This window comes from Corapipo altera, unplaced genomic scaffold, assembly GCF_003945725.1.
Source record: "Corapipo altera isolate COAL_440 unplaced genomic scaffold, ASM394572v1 53, whole genome shotgun sequence".
NCBI classification, from domain to species: Eukaryota; Metazoa; Chordata; class Aves; order Passeriformes; family Pipridae; genus Corapipo; species Corapipo altera.
Window position 1 is genome coordinate 869,584 of NW_020884900.1, and position 23,391 is coordinate 892,974.

Consider the following 23,391-nt stretch of genomic DNA (forward strand, 5'->3'; position numbering starts at 1 on the left):
GGTCTTTTTTATGTACGTTTAAGGAAAAGTGGCAAAGGTCTGTGTAATGAAACTCAAACTCCTGTTGTTATATATTGTCCTCTTCTGAACAGATATTTTTGAATGTTTATTTCAGAATCCTTCTCTTTGTAGCAGTTCTTGCAAAAAAGATTGCTTAGAGGTCTGACACATTCATTTGTACAACTAGTTAATGTTGTATTTGAGCACGTTTGTCAGAATTTTTGGAACTAATGACATACTTATTCATAGAGTTGGGTAGGTGATTTATCACGGTGTTTAATGAGTGGTTTGCCATGGAGTGCTTTCTGTTGACAGAATGGCTACACGCCACTGCACATAGCTGCCAAGAAAAACCAGATGGACATAGCCACCACACTGCTGGAATATGGTGCTGATCCCAACGCTGTCACCAGGCAGGGCATCGCCCCTGTGCACCTCGCCTCCCAGGATGGCCACGTGGACGTGGTGTCCTTGCTCCTTTCTAGAAATGCTAATGTAAATCTCAGCAACAAGGTGAGTGTTCCCCCTGCCTGGTGCCCAGGCAATGAACAAGCATGGTAAGGAGAAGGATGGGGGCCTGCAATTACATTCCACCCACTGTGGTTCTGCAGATGTTGAAAGGCACTGCAGGTATCTGAATGCACATCATCATTTCTTCTAGCCAAGAGAGCAGCGTGCCATGTCACATTAAATGAACTGTGTTTTGTAGTACCCAAGTTTCAGTGATAGCACATGCTGCAGTGGAACTTCCTAATCCATCTCCCTTCCTTCCACATTATGCTAGTCTGCCAAAACATGCCCAGAGAGAAAACATCTTCCACCCCACGGTGGTTACCTGTTATTTATGAGCCTCTAGGTATATGCCTGCCCATTTAATGGCAGCATTTGTCAGTTGTTACATGTGTAATTGTAACACTTGTCATATTTTCATAACTTTTTGTATTTGTAACATTTTTAATGCTATAATATCTTGTAGCAAAGAAGTGACATATACCAACAAATGGTAACAATTATTGCCATCTAATGGTAACAGATACCTTGTTAAGGGAAGCTGACTTTTTAAAATGGGATAATAACAGCAAGATTGAGATTTTGTTCATTAATATCAGTGATTCTTCCTCCCCACAGGGTGTTGCTTAGAGCGCAGTGACTTTTGGTGTAATTTCTCCTGGGGGCAGGAAAGGAAAGTTAACAGATTTTAGTTTCTGTAGCTATGAATTTATAGGCTATTAAGTCTGCTCTATAGCAATGTTTCTAGCAAATGTGCAGCCTTAATTCTTTAAATGCTCCACTAGACATCATTATTTGATATTGTCAAGTGAAGTTTCAGTAGGGATTTATGTGGCTAGAGCAGAGAGGCAATAGAAAAATTTTTCATGGAAAATGTTTCCCGTTCTCAGCAGGTAGAAAGATTCAGTGTCCTCTGAGGCAGTGGGTGGTGCTGCACAGGACTGCTGTGTTCTCCTCCTCCTGACTTTACAATTTGGTTACTTTTGGGTCCTCGTTGAGAAAGCTTCTCTTGCAGATGTGGTTGGTTTGTTTTTTTTCTCAAGTCTCAATAAAGTGTGTGGGCTCGTGCAGTGCAGGACGGACTTTGTATCATCTCAGGGAACTTTGTCGTGCATATTCTGCATCCCATTGGCTGTCATGGGTTTGCTGCTGAGGCTAATACAGAGAGCATGATTGAAGCTGCTGGGCACTTTGATTCAGTCCCACCAGAGGTTAATTACCTGCAACATCCTTCAATCTGTTACTGTTCAGTTGTAATCTCTAGTTTCTCATTATACTGATAACACCACCTTTTGAAAATAGTTCACCTTGTACTCTCTCAGGAATGCATGCTTCCTCAGAGCTCAGCACCTACATTTTAAGCCAAATGTTTAAAGCACAGACTTTTGAGTTTTGCAATGGGAATAAAAAGAACATTTATTTCTTGAGTATCCACAGAATGGTTGGGAGCTGCATACCCAGAGCCACGGTGTGGGCACTGTGCACTTATTAAACGTTTTTAGAAGGTTTGGCCCACAATATCCAGGCTCTATTAGGTAATTTATAGTTGGTTACTGTTATATATTTGTGCAATGACCCACCTAAGCTGTGCTGTTACCAGGATTGCATATTTGAGGAAAGTACAATGAGACAGAATAACTGCCTTTGGTAGGGAATGCACTGTGGACATGGATTTGGGTTCAAGGGTAAGAAACTTAGCCAGTGTTTCTGCCTGATGTGCCAACTGCTGCCACCTGCTCTTCTGTCCTTGATGCTAAAGGCAGTAGGAACAGGAGGAGAGAAAACGAACTGAGATTTACAATTAAAGGATATTCTTTCTCATTCCTAAAAACATCTCCTCGGCAGATGCTCTCTTCCACCTGTTTTATCTGAGGCCTTTTATGTGACAGAAAGTTTTCCGAGGTTTTAAGGGTATTTAGATCTCAAGTTTTAGATAAGAAAAATAATAAGGTATAGAAAAATAAGTGTCAGTACATGTGAACTAGCAAGTCTGTATCCTCCCTGAGCAGAGAGAAACAGACCTGATCTCAGAGAAATGCAGTTTTATCTTTTGTGTTTATGTCTGAAAATGATCAAGTAAAGGAGTAAGGATAAATCAAGTAAAGGTAAGGATAAATCTGAGTGAATGTAAATTCTAGAAAACTTGCAGAAGTGTAAACAATTATTCAATATTGATTTTAAAGTCTCATTCCAAGGAACTGAATTAGGAGCTAAAAATTACTATGTGACTTTTTCTTAAAGTGCTCCAATTTGCTATCCCACATGCAACACTGCTTGAACAAATGTTCCTTGTGTAAAACAAACATCATCTTCCTGGCTTTTGAGTTGTGCTTCCTTGCAGATCGACAGTGTGATTAGGAAGCACCTTACACAGCGAGAGTGGAATGTATAACTTCTTTAAATTCAGTAGGATGTTTTGAGTCTCACTGATACCTGAATTTGCACTTTAGTATTCATGTGCCTCCTCTGAAGATTTGTTGCTTCTAATTTACAGAGTGGACTGACGCCACTCCACCTGGCTGCTCAAGAGGACAGGGTCAATGTAGCAGAGGTTCTTGTCAACCAAGGAGCTGCTGTTGATTCACAGACAAAGGTACAAACACCGCTGTCAGCATGAAATATTTCCTTTCAGGGAAGCATGAGCCTGGAGACTGGACTGGTAATTGATTTCAGGGTGAAACTAAAATCACAGCAGAGAAACATTCCTTGTAATAAATGATTGTAGAATACATTCTGAAAACTGAAGAGATGTAAATCTAAATGTTTAATGTTAAGTTCAGTCTTTGAGTAGTAAGCTTATTTCTTGCCAAATATTTAGATCAATATAGATTTAGATTGTGTCCTACTGTTGTGCTTCACTGAAGGTAAGTGGGATTGCTCTGGGTTTTTTTGGTTAAGGAAACTTTTACAAAATCTTGAGCTTTCTCTATAGAGTCATATAATCTTGTACCATAGGCATAATCTCATCTGCTTTTGGTATTTTTTACATGTTTCATGTTGCTTTCCATCCAGCTGATGGTAGAAACAAAACACAGGAGAACCCTTACTTAAAACATCTACTTACAGCAAGAGGAACTATGTCAATGCAATGTAGACATTCCAGGCTATTAAGTGTTAAATACTTTTCCTCATGACTTAAGAGACTTCATGAAACTTTAAGAAACTTCATGAAACTTTATGGAAGTAGTTTCCCCTGAGCTGATGCTAAACAGCCATCCATAGACATGATTCTGCAAGTAAAGCCGTTGTTCATTTTTAGAGATCATCCCCTTTTCCTACAGCTTGGCTCAGCATCCATGGCTGGGTACCTCTGAATTTCTAAGCTGCTTTGTTTTGCAAAGCATAGCAGTGAGGGAATTATTTCATCATACTGGTACATTCTAGGGAACTGGCTTTTTCTGTTGTCCCAAGTTCAGACTGGGCCATTGTTCTCCTGTTGGTAAACAGGGAACTGTTAGGTTGTCAGTAATTTTGCTCTACCTTCAAAAAAATGTTAGAGGTGAAACATTTAACTCTTTAGGGCAAATCTGAAATTCTTTATCACTGTTATTTAATATGAAATACATATATGCAATTGTGGTCTGTTTCAAATTTAGTTGCCTAAAAATAGTTTTGCCTAAAGTTAATATTTAGACTCCTAAATAAGATACGTGGATTTCCAAGGTGCTTAGGGATGGCTTTTGAGACCCTCAGGGATGACACCTCCCACTTCACTGTATTGCTTTTTAAGATTGATGACCTGGAGTAAATTCAAGAGCCTTTGTAGAAATGGCTTTATGCTCACTAATGGTGTACAGTGTTCAGAATTTAATGATAATGATCTCAGTGTTGATTATACTTAAATTCCTCGTGCATTGTCTAGATCTTGGGGTCATTCCTTTAGCTGGGCAAGAAATTAGTTGAGATCAAATACTTCAACTGTAGCTGATCAAATCAGCTAAATGAACCAAGTCCCTCAAGCTGACCTGCACCCTTTGTGCAGAGCAGTAGCTTTCACAGCTCTCTGCTAGGTGTATGCCACAAGTTGAGTGCTGTGCTTGCATCCCAGAAATGTCCAGGTGTGTCAGACTGTCCAGCAGTGTTATCATTCTGTCATCACACTGACAGCTCAGAAAGGGCTGAGTCCATCATCATGTCTGGCTGGAGCTCAGCTGATTATAATCTGTGGCAGAGGAAAAAGTCATTGTCATGGGATTTTTCTACAGTATAATTCCAACTGTACCAGCTACTATTTCAATAATATTATCCTGACATAAAACTGAAATGGTTCTGCTGAAATCCCAGGAGCTTCTCCAGCCTTTTACTTTTGTAACATATCCTCAGCCTGTATTTTAAAGATGAATCAGTCGGGGTTCTGATCAGCCAGGTCACCCAGCAGCACACGAGATCTGCCCTGGTTCATTTTGTGCACAGTTTCCTCAGATGCATGTGGTTGCCTTCCTGGAGATAGTTTCTACCTGGTTTTGGTTTCTGTAGCAAGACATTGCAGAACCTGTTCTTTTAACTGGTCAAAACTGAACCACCTCATAGCCCATAAATTTGTCAGGGTGTTTGCCTTTTTCCCTCTCTGCAGCACCATTCTCTGCCCCACAAATAGTAAGCAGTCTAAGGAGGCATTTACATTTGACAGGTGCAGGCAGTCACGTGTTCCCTTTGCCTGCTCTCCAGTGTCCAAATAGGATCCCATTCTGGACTGCAGTGGCCCTTTAGTCACATTAGCATGGTGGAAACCTCTGAGATACTGTCACAGCTGAGAGGCAGGGTGTGTTTCATGGGTCTCAAGGCTGGCCTGGCACAGTTGCAGAAGCTCTGTACTGAACTTTATACCTGGCAGGGTGGGATGGGATGAAGCAGGCACACAGCAGAGACACAGAAAAGAGGCTTCAGTTTATCATTCAGATATCTTCTCTGTATGGAGTTGATTTTCTTAATTGCATCTCTGAAAATTGAATTAGTCACTAGGCGTAGCAGGAGGAAAAACACAGTCATATTTGACTGTGTGCAGCATGAATCCTGTCCATCAGTTACAGTCATATAATTTTAAAGAAGTCAACAGTAAATCCCTTGTTGTTCATCCTCATTTCTCAGTTATATGTGTAGCTGGTGTGAGTTAAGAATAGTTTCCCAGTACACATTTGCCTCCATGGGACTGCTCTGTAGTTGTCAGGAAGTGGGGCAGGGACTCATAAGTCAGGCAAAGTCAAGTTGTATTTAAGCAGGACTCCTTTGGCATGTAAGAAATGATCTGTCTGGGAAAACATGCATTATTAATCCTGTAGGCTTCTGTGGTGAGGAACACCCACACCAGCTTATCCTCCTGCCTACCATACTAGTTAGCCCTCTGCTTAGGGGACTGTCTGCTCCTAGGAAGGAGGTGCCCACATGCCTTTCAGGATTCTACTAGAATAGAATGAGCCCGATGCTCATGCACTGGCATGAACTTGATGCTTTTCCACTGGCTTCTGCAGAGTCCCATCTGCTGGGTTTGTGCAGCAGTGAGCCCTCCAGGCTCCACAAAGTCAGCCACATGGAGGTTGTCTGCCAGATATCCACTCACTGTCGCCTCTGATATAAGAAAAGTGCCACTGCAGTACAGTGTATTCTAGCATGGAATAGTTTCTGGATAAACTGATGATCATCTTGAATTCCTAAGGAAAGAACTGACAAGCTCTGAACTTCTACGACAAAGGAAAAATGTTATGTTGTAAGAACTACCATGCCTTGACCTCATGCTCTGTGCAGGTGAAGTTCAGATGATTGGCTTGTACAATAGCAGCTCCATAGTTACAAGCTCTCTTGTTTAGATGGATTAACTGTTCCATGGGAATAAAAGGTCTCTGTGTGCTGCCTCTAAAACCAGAGGCATTGGGGGACAAGATAAGCAACAGCTGAGTTGGCTCCAGAAGCACTGTTGCTATGCTTGCATGTTTGCACGATACTGTCCAGCATGTCCAGTTCAGATTCATTCCTTTGGACATACAGAAGCAGAGATGTGTCATCCGTGCCTTAAAAGTCAGTGAAGCTGCACAGTTCAGAGTGACATTATACTGGGGATCTCTGCTACCAGCTGTGTCACCACTAACCTGTCTTCTTCCCTCCATTTCACATCTATGTGCTTTTCTTACCTCAATTATTGTGGTCTAGATGACTATTCCGTGGTCTTTGTTGTTATTGTTGTTGCTTTTTTCTTTGTTTAGTTTCTCTCCTTATAATATTTCTCATTTCCCCAGGATAAGTAAGCATAGGTTTAATATCACTCCAGCACAGTATCTGTCAATAGGGGGAGAACACTTCATATCATTCAACTTAATATGAGCAGGTCATTGAACTCCTGAGTAGGGACCAATGAGCTATCATCTTCCTGTTCTGGTACATGTTCTTTAGTCATCATTTATATATAACTTACACTCCCGTGAAAACATCTAGAGTTTGCAGTTCTGACACATGGGAGTTCTTACCCCTGCTCAGATTCTGAGGGCTGCAAACACTGTTGGAGTTTTTCAGGTGGTTAAAGGAGAAGATGGGTCAGAAACACATTTTGTACCTTGAAGCAGTAGCAGGGAAGAAAAAAACTCCAGTATTACAGAAAATTACTTGTACAGGGGATTAGTCTGTATGATTAAGATCAATTCTGGCTGTAAAACTTATGAGCATTTTCAAAATTGCCCTTAGACTTGAACAATTGCAACTGTGGTTCTCTCTTGGGGTGGTTTCCCTCCCAAGAAATTTTTTTCCTGAGCTTTGTTGTAGAAAAGGTCATGAAAGGAAGAATAGCTGCTGGTTTTGAAGTCCATTTATTAATGGTGTTATGGGATCCTTCTGATTCTGCTGCATCAATTAACTAAATAGCCTCAAATCCCAGAGCTGCAGGAGTCTAAGTCAATGCTGAAAAGTAAACAACACTGCTTTAGCAGGCCAAAACTAGTGCTTTGAGAGAACATAAGGCTGCTCCTACCACTTGAAAATGAGATTTTGTTATGCAGTTTTATGTGACACCTGCTCCTACAGTTTTAAGCTCAGCCATGTTAGACTGAGCTCCAGTTGATAACCCACAGAAAATACCTTATCTTAACATGCAGGAGTGGTGGAAATGTAGCAACATTAAAATACACTTTGGATGGTGAAGTTTCTGAGCTGCTTAAAAACCCTTCACATTTAGAAAGCTTTAAAAATTCAATTTAGTGATCACAGAAGGCTTAAAATGTTAGTGTCCTACAGCAAAGGCTTTTAACTATTCTGACATTACGTTTATGTGTCCGATTTTAAGTATGTTAAAGAGTTTTTGATGCTGAAAATGTGTTATGCAACATCGTCCTTAACACAAGGAATGCTCGTCCCTACACAGTAATATTGGGAGTTAAAAACCAATCTGAAGCCAGGGATGCAAGCAGATATTCCTTCTCTGGTGGTCATATTGAGTGTAAAAGCTGCACTGGTACATGTGATGTTGCTTTTGTTTCAGGGCTTTTGTGCTGGCAGTTGGCACGAGTAAATATTGTTTCATGGCTCAGCAGGTCTCCACATGTCATTTTTCAGCTGTTTATCCCATTGGATAATGTAATTGTAGGATACAGCTTTACCATGATGGACTGGCAAAGGAAGACTGATGAGAGAAAAGTGTTGGTTCAGTCAAGGATGAAGAGCAGGATCTGGAGCTTTGATTTCAGTGCAGGTCATTTTAGTGAAACAGTTGCTGCACTTGGTGTTGGGCCTGCCCTGGGGGAATTGATGGTCTCACTGTCCCTGGCTGATGACTGTCTGGAAAACAAATCCAGTATTAAACTGTCTTTTGTTCCTAAAACTCTGGTTTTGGTAGGAGATAATGGTGGCTGAGAGGTCATGATGTTCTTTTGCAGGTTGAGCTGGGCTTTTTATTTCAGATTTATTCAGGTCTGCCTGCTTTGTTCTGACAGGAGCCCCATACCAGCCTGAGTGCTACAATGGTTCATAACAGCAGTCCAATTTTTCCATTGGATTATCTAATTTTCAGATGCAGAAAGAGATAGGAAGGAGGCAGGGAGGAAAGTGCTATCAAGAAAAATCTCTTTCATACAGAATGAACACAGATACAGATATCTTCAGTAATATCTTCATGGTGCATTATCTCTCTCTCCTTGTCTCTTTGTACGTGCTCAGTTGTTATCAAGACATTTCTGGAAATTTCCAGCCTATTAATGTGCAATAATGAACCTTTGCAAGGTACTGCAACGTGTTAGACCCTGATTTAGCAAAGCAGGGAAGTGAGTATGTACACATAGGTTTGCCCATTTCATTCAATCAAGGCTTTGTGATCTGTGGATCTAAAGCAATTTCTAGGCCTATAAACAATAATACTGTAGCTTCATTGTCTGCCATTTATGGGAGAAAAACAAAAACACAGCAGCTTGAGAGTCAGCATGACTAGAAAGATGCAGTAATTCAAGCTGTTAAGATTTATGGTTATTGCCAGTGGAGGATATTAAAGTAATTCACTGAATTCACTGACATGATATACAACAAGGCTTGTGATAATTTCCCTCAAAAATAAAAATTGAAGGGCAAGAGAATAAGGGATGCTTTACGTTTGTGTGTTCCATTAGAAATGAAAAGCTCAGTGTTTCTGATTTTATGTTTTCTTGGCACTTAGTCTGGTGGGTTTTGATAAGCCCTTCCCAGCTGCTAATTCCCATGTTGCTGCTCATTCTTCAAAACAGCAGCACAGCAGCTGAGTGCCAGAAGGTGATGTGTATTAGAGCTGTGTTAAACAAAAGCCCTGATTTTCTTGGAAGTCACTTTTTTAATGTTAGGATGCCTACAAAATCCCTTGGTGCTTTGCCACTAATTAGAACTAAACTTTAACTGCTGTGCAGAAATGGTGAGGGTTTTGTTGTTGTTGTTGTTTTGGGGTTGTTTTTTTTAGTGACGTTTTTGTTATTGTTGTTTTGTTTGTTTGATTGTGGGGTTTTTTTGTATTATTGATATATTTTGAAGCAAAATATTTTAGCCTCCTGGGCACCTTTCTATAGAGAATGAAAGTAGCAAGCTCAAGTAGCCCTAAGAATTGCTACTTTTATTGTTGATGTAATTGTGTAATTGGAGAATCTGCCAGTTGGAGCCTTTCAGAAAAGTTAACAGAATACCTGACTTCCATGGAGATGTTGGGATATAAATGTTACACCTTCCTGAGCTAGAAACAGTTGAGTGCAGGAATCTGTACTGTAGCCAAGAAGCGAAGGATATCCTTTCCAGGTTTCAGGCACTGAAAGGGAGTTTTGCTAACTGCTTTTCTTTTGACCAATGCCTTCACTACAAACGCTGCTGACTATGAACATGAAAGATGTCCTGTGGTGTCTGATGAGGTCCAACGTGCCCAGTGAGACATGTCCCACCCTGTCAGATCTCTGTCACTCTGCTGTCACTGACGTTGCGCTGTGTTAGCCACTGCCTCATCAAATATGACACGAGACAACCACAGGGTATGGCAAACTTGAAACAAAGCTCCCAGGCCTCTCCAAGGACTTCAAGCAGGAAGCTGGTGTTTTGCCACCAGGCTGGCAGGTGCCCACGTGGCTACTTGGGACACACATGATGCCTGTAGCAGAGAAGCTGCCTTTTAGTGCACACACTTCCAGCTGCCACACTCGACCAGGCACCAGCACCAAGAGCTTCAGAGGAAGACTCCTTCAGCTTCAGCTCTGGGACACCAAGGAAGGATGGCAGGAAGAATAGTGAGCCTGGAAATGTCATGATTTCTACCATGGATTTGAGGGGAAAGAGGAAAGGTTTTCATTTAGTCTCTGATTTAAACAGCAGGCTGGTCAGGAGCGACAAAGAGCATCAGTAATTGCTCCTCCAGCCATTTGTGAAGGTACCACCTGTAAGTCTCTGTATGTACCATTTGTAGAAGGATGCTGTTGTTGCACTGCAGTAAATATTGGGGGTTTGATAGCTCCTTCTTCAGTATTCAGAGTATTTGGTGTTACAGGCTGGAGAGGAGCCTTTGCAGATCACTTCAAAGGGGAAGTTGAGATCAGCTGGTCTTGGCTCTCTGGTATGCTCCAGCTTTTAATGTTTTAGGGTTATTAGCAGGAGACTCCCAGCAGGTGGTCTCCTTGACTTTGGATTTCATCTCCACAGTTGGTTTTATGCTGTCTGATTTTTTTTCTTTTTTTTTTTGACCTTGCTAGTCATGTTTTCAAGGGGGGTAATGGAATTGAGATCTTGTAGGAGGTTTCATGGCTTTTTTTTTTAACTGTTTTGATAACTTGGCCATCTTTTAATACAAGTTTATCTTTGGGCCATGTAGAAGCAAAGGCTGTAGAAGCTGTGTTTGAGGTACATGAGTTCAGCATTATGCTGAAGACTAAAGACTCTGGGCAGCTCAGGGAGCCCTGTCAGACTCAGACATCAGGCACTGCTAGGAACAGGAAGCTATCAGGCCAATCCTAAACTAACAGTAGCTGTAAGATGAGGTCCCAGAGTTCAGTTCATGATGATTTCATTTTAACTAGTGCTCAGACTCTTACCATTGTGTGCAACTATTCTGCAGGAAAAGCTCCTTGTAGTCACTTGGCATCTGATCCAATGTTCATATAAGTCAGCAGAAAGTTTCATTTTGCTGATGCCAATGGAATTTTGATTCAGTGCCGTTTCTGGCACTGATTAACTCATCCTGGTTGTCAAACCTAGTAGATGCTTTAGATGGCAAAGGGTATATAATAACTGGAAAAAAACTACACACCCTAATTTAAAGTAACTGTCACAGCTACCATCTCCTGGTACGTGTGAATACAACTGAAATTAAGTAACCTTGTGCAAAGTAGTAACAGAGGCAAAGTGACATGAAAAAAATGGTATGTTTAAACCCATGGACACTTGAGACTTCCCTTTAGTGGAAATAGTTCACATTTGAGGTTTTCTCTTTCTTTCTTTCTTCTGAGCAGCTATGACTTCATGGTTTGAACATGTGGTGTAGTGCTGGATTCTGAATCCCAGGCTGACTCTGGACTTGTCTCCTCAGTGTTTTTTACCAAGCTGCCTAAGCTAACCACACCTCACTGGCTTGGATGTAAAAATGAGGGATGACAGGCTGAAGATTTTAACTCTCTCTGTGCCTCTGCCTCTTGGCACTAGCTTTTTCTTTTCAGAACAGGAAAACAAAGGCTTTTTTTCACCTTTAAACTGTGGAGCAGCGGGAGCCTGGACAGTACACCACCAGCCTGTTTTTCAGTGTTTCTACCCACAAGGTTGGCCTTTGTATCTAGTTCCACATTGTTCATTCCCACATAGTGTGTTTTCCTTCTGGCTAGTCTGAGCTCTACCAGCAGCCAAGACATGCAGCATGGCCATGTGTCCCCATATTTATTCTAACTGACCTTTCTGCCACTGAAATTAATAAGCTCAGACAGCCTCAGACCTTCCTCTTTCCCCCAAAGCAGAATTCTTTTACATTAACAGGAGTGCATATTTGCAGTGCATTTTACCATGTGTTTAGTGTATTAGTGTTCCTCATATCGTATATGATTTGTCAGTCTAGAAACTGATTTTTCCATAGAAACTGGTAATGGAGCATGGGACCAACTGCATTGGAAGTCCCACAGAGTAGCAAAAGGACATGTTACACTGGCAGTGTAGTTTCAGCCTCCTTGCAGAATGGGGAAGCCTCACAGGAACAGTGGCTAGGATGACCCTTCTGGCATCTCAGAGCCCATCAAGTGGGCCTATGAAACCTAACCTTTAGAGGGGAAAGGAACCCTGATAACTCACCTAAAGAGAGGGAGAAGCCCATTAATCCCTCTCTGTGAGCCAGGCAAAGCATCTGCTGGAAAGCCATCGAGCTCCTATTGTGAGTGGGGGGGGAAGATTTGGGGAAAAGTACCCTTTCTCCATGCCATGGAGAAAAGTAGCAAGTTCCCATTTAAAGGTAGCTGTTTCATGAACTCTGTGTTAGGGAATGTTTTGATTGTCTGGAGCTTAATGGTGGTGATGACGGGGTTGAGTGTTTATGCATAAGAATCAGGGGTAAGGCCAACAAGGCAGATATCCTAATTGGAGTCTGATATAGACCACCCAACCAGGATGAAGAGGCAGATAAAACATCCTGTGAGCAGCTGGGAGAAGTCTCACAATCGCTGGCCCTTGTTCTCATGGGGGACTTCAACTCCCCAGATGTCTGCTGGAAGTATAACACAGCAGAGAGGGAACAGTTTAGGAGGTTCCTGGAGTGTGTGGAAGAGAACTTCCTGACCCAGCTGGTGAGGGAGCCAACCAGGGAAGGCTCCTTCTGGATCTGTGTTTGTGAACAGAGAAGGACTGGGGGCGATGTGATGGTTGGAATTTGTCTTGGGCACAGCGATCCAAAAATGATAGGTTTTGGTTCTTGGAGAAGGAGAGGGGTCAGCAGAACTGCCACATCGGCCTTCTGAAGGGCAGATTAGGAGACTGGTTGAGAGAGTCTCTCAGGAGTCAGTCCTGAAGGGCACAGGAGTCCAGGAAGGCTGGACATTCTTCAAGAAGAAAATCTTTAAGGTGCAGGAGCAGGCCATCCCTGTGTGCCAAAAGATGAACCGGCAGGGAAGAAGACTGGCCTGTCTGAACTGAAGAAAAAAAAAAAGGGGGGGAGAGTTTATGACCTTTGGAAGAATAGGCACGCCACTCAGGAGGACTGCAAGGGTGTTGTGAGGTTATGCAGGGCAAAAATGAGAAGGGCCAAAGTCCAGCTAGAACTTTATCTTACTCCTTATGTAAAAGACAGTAAAAAATATCTCTATAAATAGCAACAAAAGAAGGGCTAAGGAAAATCTCCACCTTTTATTGAATGTGGGCAAAACATAGTAGGAAAGGATGAGGAAAAGGCTAATGTACTTACTGCCTTCTTTACCTCAGTCTTTAATAGTAAGACCAGTTGTTCTCTGGGTACTCAGCCTCCTAAACTGGAAGAGAGGGATGGGGAGCAGAACGAAGCTCCCATAATCCAAGGGGAAATGATCATCAACCTCCTACAGCACTTAGACACACACAGGTCTGTTGGGCTAGATGAGATTCACCCAAGAGTACTGAGGGAGCTGGTGGAAGCACTCAATGAGCACTTGAACTGACATTCATGAGAAGCGTGCTCTTTTCCAAGGCTAGAGGATTTTTCACATAAGCCAAAGGAAAAAAAAAAAGCTTAAAAGGATTTTTCCTATTTCATGTCTGGGCACATGTGGGATATTCACATTTACTAACTGCTTATGTTCATTCTAGATGGGATACACTCCTTTGCACGTTGGCTGCCACTACGGAAACATAAAAATTGTTAACTTCCTTCTGCAACATTCTGCAAAAGTCAATGCCAAAACGAAGGTGAGTGTCCCGCCTCTGCCTCGCTCGCTCTGTGAGGGGCTGCCTGTGTGCTGTGCCCCCACTGCAGCCTTTCCTTTTCCCTTTCTGTGCCTGCAGAACGGGTACACGCCGCTGCACCAAGCAGCGCAGCAGGGGCACACCCACATAATCAACGTCCTGCTCCAGCACGGCGCGGCACCCAACGAGCTCACTGTGGTAAGTGCACGGGGGCTCACAGGGGCCACTCTCCCCTCGCTCTCCTCGTGTGTGTTTGAGCAAGGGAAATGTGGGAAAGAAAAGTGCGTGTGGTGGGAGAGGAAAAGAGCAGAGGAAGCCTATTCCAGTCGCCCCCGCATCCTCTATGCCATCATCTCTTCCAGAACTAGAACAGCAAACATCTGGAAATCTCTTCATTTTCATCCCATTTCTGCAAAGAGTTAAAAACTTAGTTTTATATCCTACTACCCAAAAATATATTCATTTCAATCACCAACGTGCAAACTTTCATTTTTCTTTTATTTACATTCTTCTACTGTTAGTTAGCAGGTTCTGCCCTTTTCCTTTCTAACATTCAACTTTTGTTATAAATGTTTCAATTGCTAGAATGGAAACACTGCCCTCGCCATTGCTAAGCGACTTGGCTACATTTCAGTTGTTGACACATTGAAGGTGGTGACAGAAGAGACCATGACTACAATTGTAAGTACAACTTAGCTCAGTAGTGAATGGAAGAATTTTTCCAAAGCCAGGGTATTCAGCTTTGTTTACTTACATGACTGCTGAGATTCCAGTCATCTATTTCCTTTTAGCAGTATAAAGTATGTATTAAATCAAATATGAGCCATATATTTTTAAGGTAATAGACACTATGAGGATGAATACAGAAAGAGTGCCAACTGAGCAGGAAATGGACAGTGTAACTGCAATGTTTCTTCACGGATCTTGTTGTTTAGGGAACAAGTTTGTAGTTGAAAAGACATTCCTACAAGACTTGTGTAAATAGAAGCTGCTGCTGCCTTTTGAGAGCATTTCCCAAGGGATGATGGCTTGTATTTGGCCTAAGAGAACCTATTCCACTATAAAAAGTGGTTGGGATTTACTTAAAAGCACCTCATTCCATAGTTTCTGGCATCTTCCACAAGCTGGTGAAAGGCTGTCTTCTGCAAGCAGCCACAGTCAGCCCCTGCATCCCCAAATATCCATTCCCTCACATGGACATGAACTCCAGCTTGTCTGTCATGCCTCTCAGGAAGTGTTACCCAGGACACACTGAAAGGACTATGAATGGTCAAATATTACCTGCTGTCATAAAAATTCATGGAATCCAAAATATTTCTCAGAAAGATCTTTTGTTCACTGATGTTTTACCAAATTGCTCTTTTAAGAGAAAAGTTTTGTGAGGTGAGGCACCTCCATGCACTACCAGCATAATAAAGCCCACACTGTGTCTGAAGAACATAAGTTCAAAACATTGGCTCCAAATTTGCTTTTTCCTTTCTGCAACTATTTTTTTTCTGACTTTAAAAAAAAAAAAGATAAATATGCACATGCATGTATTTTTAGGCATATGGGAGATGGAAAACAATTATTGTGTGTGTTTCATGTTTTGTCATCAGCCATTTGTGTGGTCTGTCTGTGCAAGCAGGTGGTTGCAATATGATGAGCATTTGGGATGACAGGAGGATTTTAGTTCTATTACTGCATGTACCTTTTCTTCCTGTGATTTTTCTAGTTTAGGTCTATAATTAAGTAGTTTACAGAAAATCCACCCATAGAAGACAAATTCCAGAACAATAAAATATGCCAGAAAATAAACATGATTATTTTTTTTCTTTATTTCTCTCTGCGTTTTCTCAAGAACATATTTCTCTCTAGAAAGATTCCAGAACAGTTTTCCACAACCTGATAAATTTGATGGAGAATATTATACAGGACGGCAAAACTTAAATGGTTGCGTAGCATACAGTTAGGTAGCTGCAGGAAAAGTAAAACCACACCTTTATGCTAAGAAATCCAATATCACGAAGTTCTTCTTAGCTTGTAAAATCAAGAAGCTGGAAGAGTTTGTCCTGCATTTGATGCAGAACAATAATCATTTATGTTCTATAGATGAAGTGTAGAGAGATGATGGGTCAGGCTGTGAATTGTGCCAGAGGAAATTGCTGAAAGGCCTGTAAAACCCCTGATACCCACCCTCCAGAGAAACCCAGAAATAATTTCCATTAAAATCACAATATGCTGCTTATCAGTGTGTAATTTTGAGTCTTTGGAAGTCTAGACATGAAATCTGATTTACAACTGAGGGTCTTAAAAACTTCAGTTTGACTGCTGAGACTTATATTTTGAGGCTCCCAAAACAACTCCCAAAGCTAAATGTAATGAAACCAGGGATGAACATAAGTAATTTTGCTACAATTTAAACATCAATTAAAAAAAAAGTCCTGTGATTTTGCTAGTTTAACAGCAATGTGCTAAAAAGCTTTTTAAGTAATTCCCACAAAATGAATTGTGTGAGGCTTTTTCTAAGTTTTGTAATGTTTGAGCATGCAGGAGCTCTTCTGCCTGTATCAAGTGATGGCAGTAGCCCAAGAAACATGAAATGCTGAATAAGTATTCATAAGGCCAGAGAAAAAGTGAAATCTTTTAAAATACATGAAAATGGGAAGGCTGTTTTGCCCTCCTGAACTTGTTAATGATTTCTTATTTGTATACGAAGAATGAGAAGGTGATTAAAAAAAATATAAAACCCCTATAAAGATGAGAGTGGATTTGGTGTGGGGTGGGATTTTGTTTGGGGTTGGTTTTTTGGTTTGGTTTGGTTGGTTTTCTTTTTAATCCCACTGCACTCCTTGAATGGTAACTCTGCAGGGTCCCTTTTGGGACCTAAAACTTTACCAGTGCTTGTTGTGCTGTAGCTCTGCTGGAAAGTAATATGTGCATGTGTATATCATTCATGTGATATAGGTATTCTAGGAACAGATTTCAGGCATTCATAACATTTTTTTTCTGCCTTTTTTTATATCGGTCTTTGAATCTGTATCAATATAAACATTGGGATGAAAATCATCCAACCACTTCTGAGTGTCTTTCATGCACAAATCCCTTAAGGGATATCATTTAGCCTGCATGTGGTTACAATTGTTCTCATTTGTGGGAAAAACACACAATTCATGCTGAGGCACCTCTGAAAAAAATTCACAGAGATTCAGCCTGCTCCCAAACTGCAGAATTCTTCTAATGTCAAAGGAGAAATACTTCCCTCAGAAATTTTAGTTTTAATAGAGATTACATATTCCTGCTCAAGATTTAGATGACTACTTAAAGAGTTCTGATTAAACCCCTTAACATGAAACTCTTTTCAGTATATTTGATTCTTCTTTTGATGTAATTTTTTAGGACTTCAGCTCATACTTTTTCTGCTATGAAAATATGAACACAGTTCAAAATACAAATATAATATTGCCTATTTCTCTAGTCTTTTTAATGTATAATTCAATTAAAAAGTATCTTTAAAAAGGAAAATTAATAAGAAGTTCTGAAGTCTTTTTTTGCTAACTGCAGTTAAAAATATGTCCTACCTGGCACTTAATCTTTAAAATAAAATAATAGAATTTTAAGAAAAATTATACCTGTACCCTGAAATGCCTTTCTTTTTCTTTTACAGACTGTTACAGAAAAGCACAAGTTGAATGTACCTGAAACCATGAATGAAGTTCTGGATATGTCTGATGATGAAGGTATTAAAAATGTTGAGAAAAATTTATTCAGTCTTTGGTTGTTATAAGAAATATCCATTTAAAAAAACAAAACAAAACAAACAATACACAGTATTAGTTGAATATGGTCATTGCACATTTGTTATTATTTTGATTGTTTTGTTGACACATTGATAGTCTATGCTTTTATTTAATTATTTTGTTTATTTAAATCATGCAGTTCGTAAAGCCAATGCCCCTGAAATACTCAGTGATGCTGAATATTTGTCAGATGTTGAAGAAGGTATTTGTGCATTTTTGTATTGCACTATTTAACTTAAGCTTCTTCCTTCTATTTCATCTGTCTGAAAATTAATCCTTTCAGATAATTTTCTTATTATCCAACTAACAATAACTTCTGCTTTACAATTAAGAATGCTTTCAAAAATTCTTTGAGCTATTACTGATAATCATCTAACTTTTTCTGAATTTCTTACCATTTTTAAATCAAATTATCTTCACTTTCCTGGAATAACCATTTTGCTGCTGCTTCTATAAAGTTAACCGAATTTTAACTGAAAAATGAATTATTGGACAAAAGGGTCAAATATCAAAACACTTCAGAAGAAAAATAGTGAAAGTAAATGGCAGAAAAGATTAAGTTGTTGTTTTTTAATTCTGATGCAAATTCAACTCTGAAATGGTTGATTTACATTGATAGGGGACCCTTGGCCCAGAAAGAAGTATTTTCAGGGGTGTTTATGTTTGGTTTTGTTTTGGTTGTTTGGTTATTTTCTTTTAAATAATTTTTTGGTCCTGACATTCAGTAAAAACACACCAGATGACTTTTGCTCTGGATTAAGGGGGTGCTGCATTGGACTTACCTGTAGGTGTTTGTTAGTACTAAGTAAAGTACCTTGTGGCTGAAATGGTGCCTGTATCATCCTGCACATGAAATCTGTGTGTGACAATGAACCCCTCTGTTTGCAATGCCCCTAAATAAGCTCCTGAGCTGTAGGCACCAGCAGCCTGCCTGACCCAGCTCTCTCCTGTGTGCTGGGCAGCTCTGACATGGTTTCAGTGGTCCCCAAGTATTTAAAACTCCTTTGGCAACTTCTTCCCTGCCCTCTACCAACACCTCCTGTTAGGTCAGACCTCCCCCTGGGCTGGATGTGCAGAAGTCTGCACAAATTTCATAAGGAACTGAAGGTTTCCAGAGGCCACGGTGGGAGTTCCCAAGTGACAGGTCAGAAACAGGGAGGTCTTGAGTTGCTGAAGAGGACAATAGTGTCCTGAAGGTATTCTTGTGAGTTCTGATTCACTTGCTTTAGAGCTGCAGGTTTTTCTTTTCTGTTAGGAAAACAAATGACTGTGTTCAATTTTCTTGTGCTTCTTTAGTCAGTCTCTCTTTCTTCATCCCTATTGATGTAGTTACTTTTAATTTTTATAGCACTGAAGCAGCAAGGTGTAAAAGATATTCAGCTAAGTTCTTTGTGTGCAGCTCTTGTTTAATTCATGCACTGAGGCTTTTGGTTTGTTCTCTGTCTGCCATTGTGTTCCCATTGCTGCAGTTCCAAATGAGTGGTGTTCCTACTGGACACCTGTGTTTTCCAAATAGCTCTCTTAGGCTATTGTCGTGCTCAAAATACTGTATTGTTTTAACTGACATGAGCACTGATGCATAGTAGTGTTAGCTAACAGAGCAGTAACAATTGCTGTGTCCCACTGCACAGCATGCAGTGAAGTACAGATGAGAAACACCCCATAAGGAATCTGAGTGTTGGAACCAAAGAAGCAATTGTGTCTTTTAATGTACAGGATCATTTTTAAGGCCAAATCTGTGGAAGGTTTTTCTAGTCACTAGCTCTTAGTTTAACAAAAACCAAACCAAACCAACAATTAAAAATGCAGGCAATACAATTGATTCTGTGCCTAGAGACTGTATTCTGCACCCATGTTGTTGTTAGGGTTGAGGGTGTGTATATATAAACAGTCCTGCAATGCATCCTTGTGTCTAAACTGGAGAAACATGGATTTGATGGACTGAAAGCTCTGTGGATAAGGAATTGGCTGGATGGTGGCACTCAGAGTTGAGGCTGAAGGCTCAGTGTCCGAGTGGAGACCAGTGACAGTGACAAATGCAGTTCCTCAGGGGTCAGTATTGGGACTGGTGCCATTTAACATCTTTGTTGGTGATATGGACAGTGGGATCAGTGCACCCTCACCAAGCTGTGTGGTGTGGTTGACATGCTGGAGGGAAGGGATGCCATCCAGAGGGACCTGGACAGGCCTGAGAGGGGAGACTGTGCAGACCTCATGAAATTCAACAAGGCCAAGTGCAAGGTCCTGATAGATCAAGGAAATCCCAAGCACAGATACAGGCTGGGAGGAGAAGGGATAGAGAGCAACCCTGAGGAGAAGGACTTGAGGGTGTTGATCAATGAGAAGCTCAACATGACCCCAGCAATGTGCACTTGCAGCACAGAAACCAGACGTGTCCCAGGCTGCATCAAAAGCAGTGTGGGCAGCAGGTTGAGGGAGGGGATTCTGCCCCTCTGCTGTGCTCTCATGAGACCCCACCTGGAGTTCTGCGTCCAGCTCTGGGTTCCCAGTGTGAGAAGGATATGGACTGTCAGAGCAAGTCCAGAGGAGGCCACAAAGACGGTCACCTTTCCTGTGAAGCCAGGCTGAGGGAGTTGGGGTTATTTATCCTGGAGAAGAGAAAGTTCCAGGTAGACCTTAGAACACCTTCCAGTACCTAAACAGGACATACAAGAAAGCTGGAGAGGGACTTTTTACATGGGCATGTAGTGACAGGACAAGGGGGAATGTCTTTAAGCTGAACAGGGTGGGTTTAGATTCTATATTAGGAAGAAGTTCTTCACTGTGAGGGTGGTGAGGCACTGTAACAGTTTCCCAGCAAAACTGTGGATTGCCCATTCCTGGAAGTGTTCAAGGTTTGGATGGGGCTTTGAGCAACCTGGTCTAGTGGAAGGTGTCTGTGTCCACGGCGGTGGAGTTGGACGAAATGATCTTTAAGACCTCTTCCAATCCAGGCCATCCTATGATGTTGTGATAACAGGGTCTTTTTCAAATGTAACAATGAAAGGGAGCTCTCAAATCAGATAAGAGGTATTTTATTAATCTGTGCTGAAGCATTCCAGCAAGGCATGAGAGGAATTACAGGCTTTGAGGTGATAACCTGTCCCTTTCCTGACTTGCGTATGTGTAAAGACAATACAGCGACGCCCGTTCCCACAACTTCTCAGTGGTGATGGGGTATTTATACACAGTGCCTCCACTTACACCAGTCAGAATAAATATGTTTCAGATGGTAAGGCACTCTGACAAATGTCGTAGCCAGGGAGCTAATTTCCAAGTGAGAGAAAGGCACGAATTTAGCAAACAAATCTAAGCTCTCCCTCGCTTGGCCAGTGTTCATGTCATCAGCCAAAGTGCTTCAGTGAGAGAAACTTGCTGAATGGCTTCTCAATGTGCCACAACCCTCAAGGTTTCTCTCCTAAGAGAAACTGAAGACTTGGAAAGTAGAGGCTCAAAGACAAATGTCAGAAAGCTGTTTCCTTGTATTTTATGTCTTGCTGTGCCCACTAAATAAGTATTTACATGGGAATTGTGTAATTTATCCTCCCTGCTGAGGACAGTTTGGTTTGGAGTCAAACTGGTTGAGAGGAAAGATCTTTCATTCTTTTTCCTAGATGACTCTGGCAAATCTGCCCAAGTGTTAAGTGTTGAGAAACTGCTACACCACAAAAAAGAAATGGTGTTTTTTTGAAATATGTGAACATGATTTGGGCAGGGAGGGGGGAAATGAAGGCTTATCTTCATATATAGCAGAAAGTTTGTAGAAGAACATAGAGCAATTCTGATGCACACCAAACATGTGCTATGCTTTTATTGTTAAAGAGATACCAAATAAAACAAATATGAAAGCCAAGACTGGAAGAACTAGGCCTTTCCTCTTACCATCTCCGTATGTGAGCTCACGCCCTGTGCAGCTGGGAGCCCCAGTGGTGTGCCTGTGGCCACGGGGCTGGTGGGGAGCCAGGGATCAGCCATGCTAAAGCATAACTCCAGTTGTCTGCGGGAGGCCTGGAAGGAATCCCTTCCTCTGCAGTGCTTGCTCAGCCTCTTAGCGTCCCTCTGGGCGGCTGCAAGAGCTTTAATCTCCTGGAGGAAGCTGGAGCCCTGCTGTGACTGCCACAACCCAGAGATGAGCTCTGTCACAACAGCCCTCCCTAAAGCTGCCACTGCTGTCTCAGAGGCAAAGGGTCAGCAAGCAATGGAAGCCGATGCATAGAGAAGTGAGATTGTGTGAGCAGTGAAGGGCAAAACCAATCCAATCCATAAACCCGATTAGGTATTGAGAATTTAGACAGTCAATATCAAGAAACAGTTATTGTTGAGCTTGTAGTTTCTGTGATTTGGTCTTCAGTAGATAACAAACTTCTGGGTGTAAATCAGGACGCTGTTTTAAACCCATTTAATGGAGATTCTTCTCTCAGTAGGAATAAGTATCATGCTAATCAGTTCCCTGGAAGATTAAACAGATGTCCTAACAGAACATGAATGCACACTGCCTGATCCCTGAGTAGGTGCTAAGATACAGCAATTTAAATGCCTTTAAGACAGGTCAGGACATCCCCATGTATGAAAATCTGTTATTGGTCGTTTTAGGAGGGGTTGATTTATTATGTTTTTAAGCTTGAAGTTTTCAGAGTTTCTTTGGCTCCATAAAATTTCACAGGTTCATAAAGGTTTCAGTGGTTTAGTATTGGCTTTTCTCCACACTTCTGTGAAACCAAAACCTTGGCTACAACTTGAAGTGTCCTCTTCCTCGTGGCTGTACCTCTTTTGTCACCAGACAGCTCTGGATAGACTGTGATGAGGGAGTGGCAAAAGCTTCAGGTACCTTTAGCACAGCCAGTGACAACCGTCCATTTGGATCCCAGGCTATGATTAAATTTTGTTTGGTACTTTTCCCAAGCCACATGATGCCTCTCTCTCTTGCCAGAGAGCCTGTAATTCTCACTGGCCTCTAAAAAGAACACCTGCCCTGCACTCCTGCAACTCCCAGCTGTAGGAGACATGCTGACAGACCAGAAACATAGGGAAAATGTGGGATGAGAAAGGTGATAAGAGGTTCTTGGAGAGAAAAGAGTAAAGAGAATAGAATTCTCTATCCCAGAAAATAAAAACCAACTCCATGAGGGATAGGCTAGAATATAAAAAGTAATGGGTGGCATAGTGAGCAGTAATCCTTGCTAACTCTCCAGAAGTCTAAGAAGAGAGGGCATCAGGGAAACCAGCAAGAGGCAGGTCAAGCTTAAAAGGGCTGCTCCTCCTGCAACAGGTAGACTTTATGACTCCTTGCACAGGTCCGTGGTGCAGTGAACACAAGAAGTTTACACAAGTTCAAAGTGTAACTGGAAGAATTTAAAAAAGGGAAAAAAGAAACAAAGCTGTTCATGACTATACAAACCTCTTTCAGGTTTAGAAAATGTGTGCTCAAATTAGTGCTAACTAGGAAAAAAATGTCCCAAAGGACTTCCAGTGGTTTATATTCCTATATTCTTCTATGAACTGTGGCTGCTGTCAGAGACAGGGTACACTTGCTTTGACCTACTGCCACTATTCTTTCCTGGATTTTGAGCTGTTTCCTATACTTGTGACAGCTGTGTTTGCCCACTGTTAGCAGGAACATGATCTTTCTTCAACATGTAACGTATTATGAAGGGAAGGATGGCAATTGCAGCAAAGCAGTGCAGTGTTCTTTGGTGGTTTTTCATCAGTGCCTCACTTTCGGGCATTTCTCTATCGTTCGTGTTCAAAGATGAGTTTTTGTCTTCACTCTTCCGTGGGACCT

The 23,391-nt window shown here is 41.5% G+C and overlaps 1 protein-coding gene across 5 annotated transcripts in view; it reads left to right on the forward strand.

Annotated features, from left to right (window-relative positions):
• The window catches only part of ANK3 (ankyrin 3), a 206,066-nt gene that overhangs the window by 104,568 nt on the left and 78,107 nt on the right, over positions 1–23,391 (forward strand). For all 5 annotated transcript variants that reach the window (XM_027649512.1, XM_027649513.1, XM_027649511.1 and 2 more), the window contains 7 exons: positions 316–513; positions 3,005–3,103; positions 13,735–13,833; positions 13,930–14,028; positions 14,416–14,511; positions 17,477–17,549; positions 17,749–17,811. In XM_027649512.1, coding sequence (XP_027505313.1) covers positions 316–513; positions 3,005–3,103; positions 13,735–13,833; positions 13,930–14,028; positions 14,416–14,511; positions 17,477–17,549; positions 17,749–17,811 — 727 coding nt within the window. The remainder of the gene's footprint in view (positions 1–315; positions 514–3,004; positions 3,104–13,734; positions 13,834–13,929; positions 14,029–14,415; positions 14,512–17,476; positions 17,550–17,748; positions 17,812–23,391) is intronic.